This window comes from Hypomesus transpacificus, unplaced genomic scaffold, assembly GCF_021917145.1.
Source record: "Hypomesus transpacificus isolate Combined female unplaced genomic scaffold, fHypTra1 scaffold_313, whole genome shotgun sequence".
NCBI classification, from domain to species: Eukaryota; Metazoa; Chordata; class Actinopteri; order Osmeriformes; family Osmeridae; genus Hypomesus; species Hypomesus transpacificus.
Window position 1 is genome coordinate 79,902 of NW_025813841.1, and position 14,432 is coordinate 94,333.

At 44.3% G+C, this 14,432-nt stretch overlaps 1 protein-coding gene across 7 annotated transcripts; it reads right to left on the minus strand.

The window, feature by feature from the left end:
• Window positions 1-393: 393 nt before the first annotated feature.
• Window positions 394-13,754, minus strand: LOC124464180 (scrapie-responsive protein 1-like). Of its 7 annotated transcripts, XM_047016129.1 has the most exons (5): window positions 13,364-13,753; window positions 9,164-9,272; window positions 8,995-9,086; window positions 2,938-3,174; window positions 1,992-2,740 (listed from the first exon to the last, which is right to left on the minus strand). In XM_047016129.1, the coding sequence occupies exons 3-5, from the start codon at window positions 9,045-9,047 to the stop codon at window positions 2,686-2,688; spliced, it is 345 nt and encodes a 114-aa protein (XP_046872085.1). In that variant the 5' UTR covers window positions 9,048-9,086; window positions 9,164-9,272; window positions 13,364-13,753; the 3' UTR covers window positions 1,992-2,685. The 7 variants fall into 7 exon arrangements, 6 of the variants coding, with proteins under 6 accessions (XP_046872085.1, XP_046872083.1, XP_046872086.1 ...); XR_006955697.1 differs by lacking the exons at window positions 8,995-9,086; window positions 9,164-9,272; window positions 13,364-13,753 and adding exons at window positions 394-1,093; window positions 3,621-3,870 and having other exon boundaries at window positions 2,577-2,740; XM_047016127.1 differs by lacking the exon at window positions 9,164-9,272 and having other exon boundaries at window positions 8,984-9,086; window positions 13,364-13,754.
• Between the last annotated feature and the right edge of the window lie 678 nt (window positions 13,755-14,432).

A 14,432-nucleotide genomic window follows, 5' to 3' on the forward strand; every position in this document is an offset into this window, starting at 1 on the left:
CAAGTTTAGCCTTGTAAGGAAAAATAATTCACATAGTTGAGTCACATTTTCTCAATCTGACATTATAATTATATAAAACTACAGACACGTAACTATAACTTTTGTAAATTGCTGGTGGACAGATACTAGAAGAGAATCCGTTTATTTTACTAGTGTTGTTATTATTATTATTATTAATATATACTATAAATAATACTGTACGCAAAAACCCTTTCAAACTAGCTGTAATAAAGCTTGATAGCATGAATGAGTGACCGGAGTTGAAGGCTTGCCTCGCCGCCATTATCAGCGAGCATAACGGCAGCGCTACAAAAGCACAGTGGGGCGACAGCTGTTGGGTGAGTGTACCCGTGCGCCCCCAACGAGCTTCCACCGCGCCATGTGTCTCGGGTCGACAGCGGTATACTGTAGTGTATGTGTGGGTGTGTGCTCAAGTTTGACCTGCATAAAGCCACGCCACGCGACTTTTTGTTTACAGTTCAGTTTATTTGGTATAAAGATTGGACCTTGGAGCCAAAATGTGCAATATGTAGCTGTTTTATTAGACTCCCAGGTCTTCTTTCACAAATAGGCTAATTGTAGATAACAAAACGTATCGGTTTTGGGAGTGTGTGGATCGATGTTGGTGTGGGGATTAACATAAGCATAACCATAAACCTTGAACATATACCAAGCCTATTAACTCCTCCGAGCAGGGCTAGTCTCAGATCAGCAGAGATATACCACGATTTGACTTATATAATTTATCTGTGTTTAACACGGTATAGTACAGACAAAAACTGTTTCTGTTTTCTTTGGAAGACTATGACCAACACCCTCCTCCCCCCATCCCCCATCTCTATTAGACAACCAGAGCAGTGTCCCCCACCCCCTCCCTCCCCTCTCAATCTCTGTGAACCAGACCAGATCTGCTCAGACCGGTTTGAGGAAGCTGCTCTCCTGCAGGAGCTTGGCTGGCATGCTTGTATGCCAAGATGTTATTGTCTCTGCTGTCCTCAGCCCTATGGCTGCTACAGCTGTCTCTCTTTCTCTCTGTGGTGTGTGTGTCTGTTTAAGGGTCTCCATACTGCTACAGGGAATGTCACTACGGCAGCTGAAATGAGAGCAAGAAAGAGAAAAGAGAGGGATGGGAAAAGTGGGTGGGGGTTAGCACTAAAGTTTCTATACGGCAGACAGTTCCCATAGTTACACAGTGTGTTGTTAAAACCTTGCAGGCAAGCCAGGGACGGAATTAAAATCTGTGATTTACCGATTCTATAGATGAATATGTAATTGATGATTGATAAAATGGAAAAGTTACATTAGACGTGCATGTGTCAACGTTTTATTTATTTGCATTTGTACTACAGAGTATCAACTCAACACAGCCTGTAGAATATACAGACCCGATATATAGTTCTATAGTTCCGCCTGTAGAATATACAGACCCGATATATAGTTCCGCCTGTAGAATATACAGACACAGACCAATGACCCTGCTACCTATGAGGACTCACCTACAGTGAAATAAACAGCATTTACACTTTATGGGTCCCAGATTGTAATGCAGAGATAATGACCCCCCCCCCCCCCCCCCGCCCGCACGGCAGTCAGTACGGCCTCAATATGGCCCATAGATACAAGGGAACCAAAATACGAAGCCCCTTCCCCCCCTCCCCTTATGGCCCATAGGAGCAGCGTTAGCCGTTCCAAAGCTACCAGCATTAACAACACACTGATGTAGGTCACCCTGCAGCTGTGAAGAGACAATATGGCCCTTGCACACACGTCCAAACCCACGCACTCACACTTCAGAGGCCCCATGCAGACAGTGAATAGTGATTGTGAGAAGTTGATGTCTCAACCACAGGGAGTCTCTCTGGGAGCTGAAGGCTTGAAGTGTCAGTCTATTGCTGTGTGTGTGTGTGTGTGTTTTTAGCATACTTGCAATTTACTCTCTTGAGGTGGGTAGAGGAGAGATACAAAGGAGAATTCATTCACAGGAAGCATGCTAACAGGAAGTGAGGCTAATGCTGCAGCAGGAGATGCCTGCAGTCACACCATTGTTTATTATAGTTCTATTCATTCATGGAGACAGAGCTGTATTCTAGGATGGAGTCACACTCGGAAACACCCAATTGTGGATCCCTCCATATTTTCAGTCCATATACAGAATTTGGTGAAAAATGGTCTTTCCTTTAATTAGGTTTTCACCTTCTTTTCAATTCAGTTCAATTCAATTCATTGATCAAAACAAAAACAAATCATTTTTGCATGTGTATCAAGGCTCAGAAAAAGGTAAGTTGTAAACAATAAGAAATATTCCTACTAAAGTAAAGCACATCTTTTGTTGCAGAGTTGGCTGTATCTCTGCATCTGTAGCTATGTTTCTTTATATAGTTACGTCATGGGCTGCAACTGTCTTTATGCTGCAGCCATCAGGGACACAGACACTGTATATCTACACTGTATATCTAAGTCACAGTAGGAGAATCAGAGTCTGGCAAGATTATATCTAAATACTGTTAGAAAATATTCCTTCCTTCTTTCACTCAAATCTTCACACATCTTAGATTGGATCAGCTACTGCTGATCACCTTAAGAGGAGGGAGGGAAAGAAGGTAAGTATTTCATCGCATTGGTCTAGGGCTGGTCTCTGACCCCTGCTGTCACTGCCTTGCTGATTGTCCAATCCGAACGCAGAGATCAGAAGGTTCTGCAGGGGATCACAAAGGAGATCTTGGGTCCGAAGAAGACGTCCCTTGATCGAGACAGAAACAACCACAAGTTCCAGAATCAGACAGGCAGACAAACAGATAGACAGACAGACAGACAGGTAGTTACTTTTATGGGATAGGAAGGACGCTCTTCCCCAGCCCACCCCCTACCACCACATGCTCTATAGGTCTGCAGCGCCCTGTATCTTTGGCGCCACCTGGTGGCGGAGCTTGGAGTTACCTGGGGCAGCACAGCAGTTCACTGAAGTTGCAGTAGCACACCATGTCACATTTGTTGCCCTGCCAGAAATGGTTTTGCAAGGAGTCGATGGGCCGAATGTGGTCGACGCCGTTAGCGACACTGTGACAGTCCCGGTCAATCAGAACCTTCTTGTAGCACGACCAGCGGTTCGACGGCATCGCGTTGACGCTCAAATGCGCAAGCAGCAAGGTAACCGCGAGCAGTAGAGCCTTCATTCTGGCAGGTTTGTGGATAAGGACAGAGATAAGGATGTGGGAGTTTACAAAGTGGACATTTTTTCACGTGCGACCGCACACTGGACCAGTGACAAACTATTTAAATATAGCCTACATCTTTGTCAAGTGGTGCAGTTTAGTTCGAGCTTACTGTCCATTTACCAAAACCTGTACCATTCCCTACCCATATATTACTGCTCGTTTTGGACATACATGGAAATGTGTATTTTATGTGTACATTGCATAACCTTTCTGCTATTTCGGTCAACTCAAACTGTAATTCTGATGAGCAGTTTCAGAAATCAATAACCTCAACTCAATTTAAACATTTGCCATTTTAGCAGATCTACTCACTGATTTGATCATGCGTTCGTTCTAATCACAAGCATCAGCACGCCTAAAGTGATTAGCAGTGCTGTTATGTCATTATAATGAGAAGCTTCCTACCTTAAACTGCTTCTGTTTCTGTCTCTCTGCAGCAACGTCTGAGCTGCCTTCTCAGGGAACTTGAGGGCTTACTAACCCACACAGAGACCACTTTGTCCCCCTTCCCTCCCTCTCTACCCCACGGGTAGACCGGGTGTCTCTTCTCCTCTCTCCTCCACCCCTTTCTAACCCTCCATAACCAGGGCCATTGATAAGTCAGCTGCACCATGAAAACATTGAATCCTCCATTGCCCCATCATCTCCTCCCCTCCTCTTCCCCCTCTTCTCTTTTCCTATCCTCTCCCCCTTCCCCACTCTCCTCATTGCTTTCTCCTCTCGTGCCCCCTCTCCTCCTTCCCTCTCCTCTCCTGCCCCCTCCTCTCCTTCCCCCTCCTCTCCTTCCCCCTCCTCTCCTGCCCCCTCCTCTCCTTCCCCCTCCTCTCCTTCCCCCTCCTCTCCTGCCCCCTCCTCTCCTGCCCCCTCCTCTCCTTCCCCCTCCTCTCCTGCCCCCTCCTCTCCTTCCCCCTCCTCTCCTTCCCCCTCCTCTCCTGCCCCCTCCTCTCCTTCCCCCTCCTCTCCTTCACCCTCCTCTCCTGCCCCCTCCTCTCCTTCCCCCTCCTCTCCTGCCCCCTCCTCTCCTTCCCCCTCCTCTCCTTCCCCCTCCTCTCCTGCCCCCTCCTCTCCTGCCCCCTCCTCTCCTTCCCCCTCCTCTCCTTCCCCCTCCTCTCCTGCCCCCTCCTCTCCTTCCCCCTCCTCTCTGCTCCTGTCCCCTCCTCCTCTTATAGTATGACCGGGACCATTGACCCTCTTTAAATAGTCTGAGGTGGTGGGGCCAGGGAAGGTATTGCTGCTAGCAGTTAGTCACTAAGCAGGGTACACACACACACCAAGAAAGCTACACACTCACACACACCAAACAGGCTACACACTCACATTCGACACACGTATGCACACTCTGAAAGATGTGTGTAGGCCTTAGGTCTGTATTAGGGCTGGGTACCCAACTCTGCACTTTAAAGGGTACTGACTGAATAACATGAATAATAGAGCCAGATTGGGTTTCATGAGAACATCTCTGGGTGAGCAGTAGAGAGAAAGAGAGAGACAGACTACACAAGCCAGATTACATAACCCTTGCCCTTTTACGTAACCCTTTTTAAAACTTGACACAGACAACGCTTGCTACGATATATGTGATGTAAAAGTGTATAAGATGTCCTAAAGAAATGTGCTCAATCCTAGTCTTTATGACTGTTATTCTGATCCCTTGTTATTATATACTTTGTACCCAGAGACTATTCTACAGGAACTCCCATCTCTGAATCAGACATAATCACCCCCACCCCAAACTCCCTGACCCCTCCCCCCCCTCTCTCCAGTGAGGAGCAAAGATAGAGGCTTCCTGTCACACTAGCAGCAGTAAGAGATGAATGTTGTCGTGTTTCTAAGGGACTAGAGGTCACTGTCACCACGCAGAACATAGTTGATTCACTCAAACTGTGAGGACTCAGTCACTATGGGTGTGTGTATGTGTGTGAGCACGTGTGTGTGTGTGGGTGTGTGTGCATGTGTGTGTGCGCGTGTGTGTCTGCATAATGAACGTATGACCAGTGACTAATGAGAGTGTTGTCTTGAGCCCTGGGTGAATCTGCAGGCTCTTTACGGTGTTCCAGAGTGACAGTTCCAAGAGGATCAAACACACACACACTGGGCATGTTTACAACTCTAATGGAGTAGCTGGACAGAAACACTGTTTCCAGTGAACTAACCTCTGGTTTGACTTGGATCCGTGCCTTGTTTACACACACACACACACACGTTCTCTTTACAGCCAGACTAATTTTCTACTTAGAGCTACTCATACAGCTACTTTCTCTATGTGTGTGGCTGGGCTGTCTTTCAATTTTTTCTCTTCTTTTTCTCTCTCTGTCTTTCCTCCCTGTCCTACTCGGAAACTTTGCACTCTCGTGAGGTGAACTGAGATTCATATGTTACAGTGTCTGTTGGCTTTCTTACAAAATAATCTCCTTCATTACGGATTGATCACCTGGACAGCTCTCCTCCACTGATCCACTGACCCCTCCTCCTCCCCTCTTCCCCCCCCCAGTTTGAGTGCCATCCATTGGGCTAAAAAGAGCAGGAAGGCTGGTGGGGGCTGAATGCGTATATTAACCGCAGGTCACCACCTGGTGGCAGTATTGAGCTGTGATGGCATCCTCCTTCAGACCTGAACCCTGGAAAATCAACCCTGGCAAAGGGGGGGAAATAGAGCTGCCGTTTAGTGATTAGACTCCAAGTCATTTCCTAGAATCATTTTCCAAATAGCCCCTCTCTTTCCTTCCTTCTCTCTCTCTCCTTCCTTCCCTCCATCTTTCTCTCTCCCTCCCTTTCTCTCCTCCTGGGACCTGGTCATCATCCTTGGGTTACCCCAGGTGAGTTTGTCCCTTCCGTCGATCCAGCTCTGCTCTCCTTCTGGAGGGGGGGGTCAGGTGATTAACAGGGTCCAGCAGGGACCAGTCTCATCACAGCCCCCTCCCTCTGGGCCTCCTTGTGAACAGGTTTCTATTTCAAGTTCCTGTGGGGACAGGAAGTGGCCGGAGAGGATTAGATTTGATGTTCTACTGTAGATCTGCTGTTCTAAAGGGCGTAGTCAGCTGTGTGTGTGTATTATGAAAATGAGGTCATCACTCTGATGGCCGTCGTGTGTTTTGAAGGATGAGAGGGTCCAGGCTGAGATCAGCTGGACCCATGATGCTCATCTGATGTGTCTTCGATTGTAACTTTACTTTTCTCTCTCCCATCTCTCTGTCTTCCGTCTCTCTTTTTCTCATGATTCTTTCCTATTTCTCCTGCCATGTCTCCGTATCTCACTCACCCAACTCTCTCTCCTCCATCTCTCTTCCATCTTTCGATTCCACCCTCTCCACCACCACCTCTCAGAGTAGAGTCGAGTATCTGTTAGGTGACATGTATTCTCTCCAGGAGCAATCTGCTTTCAGCACCTACCGATCAGTGTCACACACACACATGCATTTACTCAAACACAATCACACATACACACACAGGAATACAATCTCATGGCTCTGCAATCTTAAGATGGCGGTTATGAAGTTGTGTGTGTAGTTGGGGGAGGTGGAGCTTATGAATGGGTTGGGGTTTATATTTATGTCTCCATTTCATTGAAGGAGTACACCTCAACAGTCTGGTATGTGTGTGTTTGTGTGTTTGTGTATAACAGCGATGTATAGTTCCATCCGTGATAGTGCAGCGGAATAGTGAGCTACTGTAGCATTCAAGGAAGTTCCTGCCAAAGCAAATTCCTTGTCTGTGCAAACTTTCATGGCGAATAAATCCCCTCCTGTTTAATTGTTGTAAAAAGCTGAACATTTTGTTTTGGATTTAAAACTTTGTTTTAAGCATTCTTGCTTAATAAATGCATTCAAAACCAAAGGTTTTTGATTTGTTAGAGGATTCTGGCCTCTGGTGTGTTTGTGTGTGTGTGTGAGGGGTGGGGGGAGTTGTTTATGTGTGTGTGTGTGTTTCCTCTTCTCCCAGTCTTGTTCAGTTTCTAATTGCCCAAAGGGCGCCACAGAGTACCTGGAGGTTTATGTACGGGCGCAAACATGATCAAAACCATCCCGTGACAAGTCATGAAAGCGGCGGGGTGTCGTGGACGGGACCGGGCACCTGGAGCCGCCGGCCACCCGGGAGACGGACGGTGGTCTTGAGCCCCCAGCCCCGCGGACACGGCGGCCAATAAACGTGAGGCCACACCGTTAGAGATCAGTCCGTGTGCCACTCATTAAATCAATACTCGAGAGCGGGTAGGAAACGAGGAATGTTGGAACGACCTGGGCGGGAGAGAGTGAGGTCTCGTTACAACACAGAGGTCACACACGAATCACCACTTCCATAACAAAACACTGACTAGTTATTAGCCCCCTAAATTTCGCAAAATGTTTCTTGCTTCAGCAGTCGAAGCAAAACACTGAGATGGTTTCTAACCAATTGAGCATGCATAGAACAATATATATCATATTATTTAAATATTGTCAGTTTGGGGAGTGTTTGTCCTCTACCTTTTATTAAGGCTCCATTTTCCACTAACAGTAGCCTATACTGTCTAGTTTGTTTGCCCTAAAGACATCAAATGAATGCAGGGTTATTTGCTAATTTGTTTCGTATGTGCATCTGGCTTTCCAGATCAATATATCTTGTTAAAGTAGATTTGTTCATAAAACGTCAAAGCCATATATTTAATTTCCCTGATTTGATTAATCAGTTATAGAGATAAACGACCACAAAATAACACACAATGTTAAACTGTAACAGGCTGCGTTCTCAGGCCTATCAATAACTAAGCACGGGGTGCGCAGACTATGACCTCTAAACTAGCGTTGAACGAAAGGAAATGAGACTTTTTGCCCGCGTGGATTAATCACATGATGTCATGGTCTGAAACGGCCCAGTTGGAACAGCTTCCTCGAGACGGAGAACGTTCAGGAGCTCTAAACACCTGCCTGCGCATCTCAACAAGTCTCAAAGTAGGCGCATATCCTCTTTCTAGACAAAGTTAGGTATCTTTGTAAAGAAAATACAAGCATTACAATCTGGAAAGAGCTGGAATATCCCATGACTACACTACCCTCTGCCCTATTGGCTAGTCATGGAAAGTCTATTGGATGTCCATGGTCTGTGATTGGAGGAGAGAGAAACCTGACACTCATGAGAGTGGTGATTGGCGGAGGTTTGGGGAGCGTCCAATTTTTTCTTTGATGTGGGTCAGACAGGAGTGTGTGTAACTGGGCAGCTTTGGAGAGGCTTAGCTAGGAGGCGCATAGAGCTCTGCACCTCTGAGTAGGACAAATACCTGGTAGCCCTGGATTACAGCGGGGTCAAGGGTCAGGGGTTGGGGGAGGAGGGGGGGGGTATCGTAGTTCACAGGTCAGGGTGGGGCTGGGATGATATTTACCACATCAGTCCTCATTCAAACAAACTCAACATTCACCATCAGCTGTCACAAACACACCAAAAATATCTCAATTATAGATATTTGATCCTGGTCTTATATATCCTAGTGTGTGTGTGTGTGTGTGTGTGTGTGTGTGTGTGTGTGTGTGTGTGTGTGTGTGTGTGTGTGTGCGTGCGTGCGTGTGTGAGAGAATGTGGTTATACCTGAGTGTATGAGTGCATGTGTGTGTATGTTTGAATGTGCGTGTGAGTGAGTGTGTGTGTAGGGAGAGAGTTGAGAAGGAGAAAAATTCTGTTGGTCTCTTAGGCTCATCTATCAACGGTGGTGGTGGAGGATTCTGTGGGTGATGGCCTCCACCACAAACCTGACATCCATCCCTCCATCCCTCCATCCATTCACCACTTCACTTCACCTTTCTCTTACTTCTCTTTTTCTCCTCTCTCTTCTTTCTCTGTTGCTATAGTTTTCTCTCTCATCTTTTCTCCATGGCTTGTTCTTTTCTGAGATTTGTTTTTCTGGAAAATAAAAGGTTTAACAGAATTTTACACCTGTGCGTGTATTAGAGAGAAAGATTGAGAGATGTTTTTCTCACGAGCCAGTCCCGTTGTATCGCCCCTCTCTGGGTGTAAATATGTGGAGGATGACATCATCCCAATCCAGCTCGCCGCGCGATACCCCCCTCGTTATCCAGACACTTCCACCTAAGAGATAACGGAATAACTCCTGGTCAGCCGCGCGCCCTGGGAAAGGGTCAGCGAGGGACAGCCCGTGACGTCTGAGTAGACATGATACCATCGTGTAGTAGCGTTTCCCACCAAGCTAACCTGCCATGCACTTTAACAGTTAGATTAGCGCGGAAAGAACAATATTTTCGTGTGATAATATTGATAGTAAACATGTATCTTATTCCTTCAGCTGATTGGCATTATGGAATTCAGTTTGGCTAATCAGAATTGTTTTTATGGGACATTATATTTTAGTTATTTTAATCATAGATATATGAAAGTAGGCTACCAGGGGTAAAATCTTTAATGACCCCGTTTCGAGAAGAACTAATGCAACGCATCGTTTTGGGAATGGCCCTTGGTCATTTGTTCGTTTTAAATAATTGTATTATTGTAGGCTTTGAAATTCTAGGTGCTTTTTTAATGCAGGTCTATCTACAGAAATATGTGTCAACACGGGGTTTGGAGAATTGTTGATGAGAAAGATGTAGCCTAATGCTTTAAACTAATTTCTCTATTAACTAAAATTGTAAAGGCTAAAGGATCATTCTTTATTCAATTTAGTCTAGAGCCCGTTCTACCGAAGCACTTCCTGCGTCGTAGCCTAAGATCATCTTTAGTGCCACATAAACTTCAATAGGTGTTTCCCAAAAGCATCGTTAGTTAGTGACACGTTAAATTTGTTGTAAAAGAACGACGGTTTTGGACCAGTCGTTAGTCCAAATGCTCGTTGCAGCTTATGCACCTATAAGCCAACTTCTTCATTTAGCTGGCGAGAGAGGACTGCAATAAATACAATGCACATCAGCGAATAATTGTGTGTCTTTCTCTTAATTTTTTTATGTATTCTAAGAGAACAGTAATTAAACAATAAGCCTATAGCCTAATTTGCGGGATGAAATCAAGATGAAGTTGCCTAGAAAAACAAATGAAATTGTTGGGTGAAACAAAAGAAAGTTAAGTCTAACTAATGTGCTGTTGACATGCATGGACAATTTTCTTCTTCCACATTAGAACAAATGTTGCCCGCCACACTTCATGGTTTATGTTATAGCCTACTCCTCATTGACCAACCAGCTGTCGATTTCCCTTAAACAATAGCCAATCATTTAATTATAGGAAGTGAGGTGTCTCATTTTTCGTGAAATCAACTCGGAGAAGCATTTCTTTTTGTTGACGTGAATATTTTTACATTTTACAAGCAAGCTTACTCTGACAGACAAACCTTCAACTATGGCAATGGCTTGTAGACTATTTGAAGATGCAAATCCGGTATTGGGCTATAGATGGTTGAATAAAATCAAATTAAACACAATGAACAGCCCCCCCCCCCCCCCCCCCCCCCCGGTTGATGCGTGAGCTTAGATCGATATTTTGTTTTAAGCAAAGTCATGTTTCATTACCAATATGGAACTAATTCGGACTTTACATCCATTGTCACCGGAATGGTCATTTTTCCTTGAGACTTCTCTGTCAAGGATGACACCATAGGAGATGGAGAGGTGCCACGGACGACGGCTCTCTGGCTCTCGCCATATGGAACAGACATAGGCTAATCCAACACTGCCACACGATGACCCGATGGTTGAATTTATATTGATCTAGCCTATGATGCTTAGACGTTTGAATTTAGGCAAGGATCGTTTTCTGAACATTGGCCGTTATGGTTAATTAGACTTTTTATTTATAAAAAAAACTATTTTAATGATTAAGCTGTGATAGGTTAAATAGTCTGTTAAATGTTAATGTATCGAGGGCATTTGGCCAATATTAGCCTATATCTCTGTTCACAAGTGACCATCACATTTCTTAACCGCTTTATTGCTCCACACCTTTTTAAATCTCCGCTGAAGTCCACTGCAACCATTTGCCTATTCAACACTGAAATTAGGCGTTTTTAATAGAAATATTAATAGGCGCAGGTTAATGATCTCTGACCCGTTTTGCTTCGTTCATCACTGGTCCCTCATTCCTGTTAAATTGTTTAGGCAACAAGGCGGTTTGATTAAATCAGTGCAAACCTATCTATTATGTTTAGCCTGTTGCAAACTGAAATTGTCGTTGACGGTCTATAAATAAATATTTATTGATAGCCTATCAAAAATCAAACGATTTATAAACCCTATCTTCGGGAACACAGACTATGGTCGTACTCCTGAATACATAGTCTATAATTTGCACTTTTGCCAGATAAAGGTATCCTATAAACACTATCATGTTTTGTCTTTTTCTTATTATAAAACAAAATGCTAATTGTGATTTGTAAAAGTAGCCTAACTACGCCTACAAGACACACTTGGAAGACACACACAGACACACACAGTTGCATTCCCCTTTCTCTTTATACTCCGCGTGTTTAATAGGTTGGTCTAAAAGGTTAATCGCGCGAGTGTAGGATGTCTGTGATGACCAAGCTCTGTTTATTTCTCACCGAAGACAAATTATACCAACGCCACCGTTCATTTGACCGCTTCAGCGCGTGATCTACACCGGGTGAATGGCGTAGAACGAGCTCCGTCCCTGGCAGGGTCAGTGTGTGTCAATCCCGAGCGTTTAGCTAGAAAAACATCTCTATTAGTCCTAATAGAGTCTAATGTGGGATCTAGAACGATCCGCTTGGCGCTGCTGGATGGGGGGCTGCCGGGCGGGGCAGGGCTGCAAGTTTTTTTTTTAATAGTTATTATTATCCCTGACTATTACGTTCACCCTTATTTGACCAAACTAAACAGGTATAGGGGATACAGTGTCAATAGTTGTGCATTTGACTTCTGATCACGAGGTCCCAAGTTCAAATCCCCCTAGGTCGCTTTGGATAACATTGCATATAGCCTATAGTCTGTACACACGTAAAGGAAGAATATCCACACCATTACGTACGCAAACACTCAAACACACACACATACGCACAGATAGTGCAATGCAATAAAGGCTAATGGTTTCTCTTTAGTCACCCATCAGCAAACTTCTACCCAACCAGGTATAAAGCACGCAACCTGTCACAGCGTGACCTCCAGTGAATATGCGCTGTCATGAAGGTAGCTCTTAAATACCTTTATCACGCATAATGTTGTTCTCTGTATCAAGGCATTAGAGCCAACCAGGGCGGATATTGAGGTATTTTGTTGCCGCCCTAACAACTAAATAGGCCTATAACAGAGCTGACCCGCATGTGTTGCAGGGCGTGCAAGCAGACGTTTTCCGGTGAGTGTTTTTTGCGTGCAGCTGGATTTACGCTCGGTGGTAAAGGTTTTAAATGTTTATCACCGGCAGAACAGAGCAGTGGCCCCGCGCTCGCCACGATGAATGGAGTGTGAGAGGAGTCCCCTAAAATGACACGCATGCCCCCTCGCCACGTGGGAGGTCCGCAAGCCAAACCTCTCCTTGTGCACTTGAACTAGGCAATCCGAGCTGAGAACGCAGTAGGCTATATTAAAGCCTTGATTTCTCATTTTAGGACATGTTATTAGATTATGTATTAGCCTAACAATAGGCTATATAGTTCTATAATAATGTCAGGGTTGCATGGAATATGTATTCCATCCTAAATTATTTTGATTAGGAATCTTTTGTTGTAACCTTTTTTCTTTAATGTACCGATTATTTATATTATCACAATAACATTGAAAATGTACGTCAAAATCCAAAGAAAACTGTAGGCCTATAATGTCGTTATATTTTGACTTCAAGAAATACAACTTTGGACCTACATTATATTCATTAAAAATTAAACAACTGTAGCAAATAGCCTATCAAAAGACAAACTCGATCACAACGGAAATGTTATGTTGTCAATATTTAGCCTTATAGTCTATTTTAATTCAACCTTGGCCTGAATGAAAGCAAAAATATCATACAAATGTCAATTATTTTGTCAGTAATACAAGGAAAATTAGTAACAGTGGCTGTAGACTATTTGCCTTTTAGGGTATGCTGTAGGCCTACTTACTGAGCAAACAAATTAACACAAGTTACCAGTCTATAACGATAACTTAAGCAATATAAAACGTAAAGGTGTACAGGGATTGCACATGACGTGACTTCTAAACGTAAGATATAAATCATCTTACCAAGATATGGTTCTTTATATGCTTGTGACCTCCAATGAGATAGATCATCTGCGTTCCAATGGGCCGTGTTGTTTCCGCATCTCCGGTTAACGGCTTCCACTTCGGTCATGCACCGAGGTAGCTCCTCTCATCTCTCATATAGGCTAGTCGTGCTGATCCGCGCGCTTCACCACTGTCCAGGATGCAGAGCGCGGGAGCACCTAGAGAAGGTTTTGAGGACGGTTTGGACGGAGAGGGAGTTTTCTTTGTTGAGAAACTCAATCTCACATACAGTAGCGCCGTCTGGGAACTGTCACAACTGACAGCAATGCAGGGCACGGGCCCGGTCTTCTGCACAACATCGCGCACTTATGCAGTCCCCCAAAAACGTACAATCATACACTGTCCTCTCGCGCGTTTATATTCATACCACGCAGCAAGCTGTACAATTGAGGTCACACAATTGTGATGTATATCTTAAACACAGACCTAAAAGCCTGCTAAAAATATTACGCTACATGGAAATCTGGAACCATTTTTAACAGGCTACTCCACATAGCCTATTAATTATTGCATTGAGTGTATTTTTGTGCCCAAATGTGGACGTTCAACTAAGAAAACCTACTTTCAGTTTAAATAATATAGGATAGCCTACCTACTGCAAACTGTTTATTTCATACAATGTATCTTGTTAGGCCACACGTTATTTGCTTGCTTGCAAATAGGCTATCCTGGATGTGTTAATTTGTAAGCATTTAATTTTTATATTATTTAGTTCTTAATTTCCACATTAAAGACTGCATCTCGACCATTGTTTGTTAGCTAATAAAGGGATCAATAGTTTGGCAATTCAATAGAGCGTGTTTTTTCTGTTTCTTTTGAATCTAGACTGTAGGCCGAGGCTATGACTCCACATTATTAAGCTTAAATTGTCATAAAACCTAAACCCGGGAAGTATAGACTTAAGCTTTGTCTCTTAGAAGGATAATATAATACAGAGTATACCCGGGTGTATTTCCAGGGTTGGTGATTTCCATTTTGGAATCGTTTATGAGCAAAGGGGGGGAGTGCAGGGTGGAATATGCTGATC

Excerpts from the sequence above, each read along its gene's own strand:
- LOC124464180 (XM_047016127.1), bottom strand. The coding sequence starts at position 13,472 with ATGACCGAAGTGGAAGCCGTTAACCGGAGATGCGGAAACAACACGGCC. Across the intron at positions 3,175-8,983 it reads AAAAGAGAAGTAAGAGAAAG|AATGAAGGCTCTACTGCTCG; the intron begins GTGAAGTGAAGT and ends CAAACCTGCCAG. Across the intron at positions 2,741-2,937 it reads GAACTGCTGTGCTGCCCCAG|GGACGTCTTCTTCGGACCCA; the intron begins GTAACTCCAAGC and ends GTCTCGATCAAG.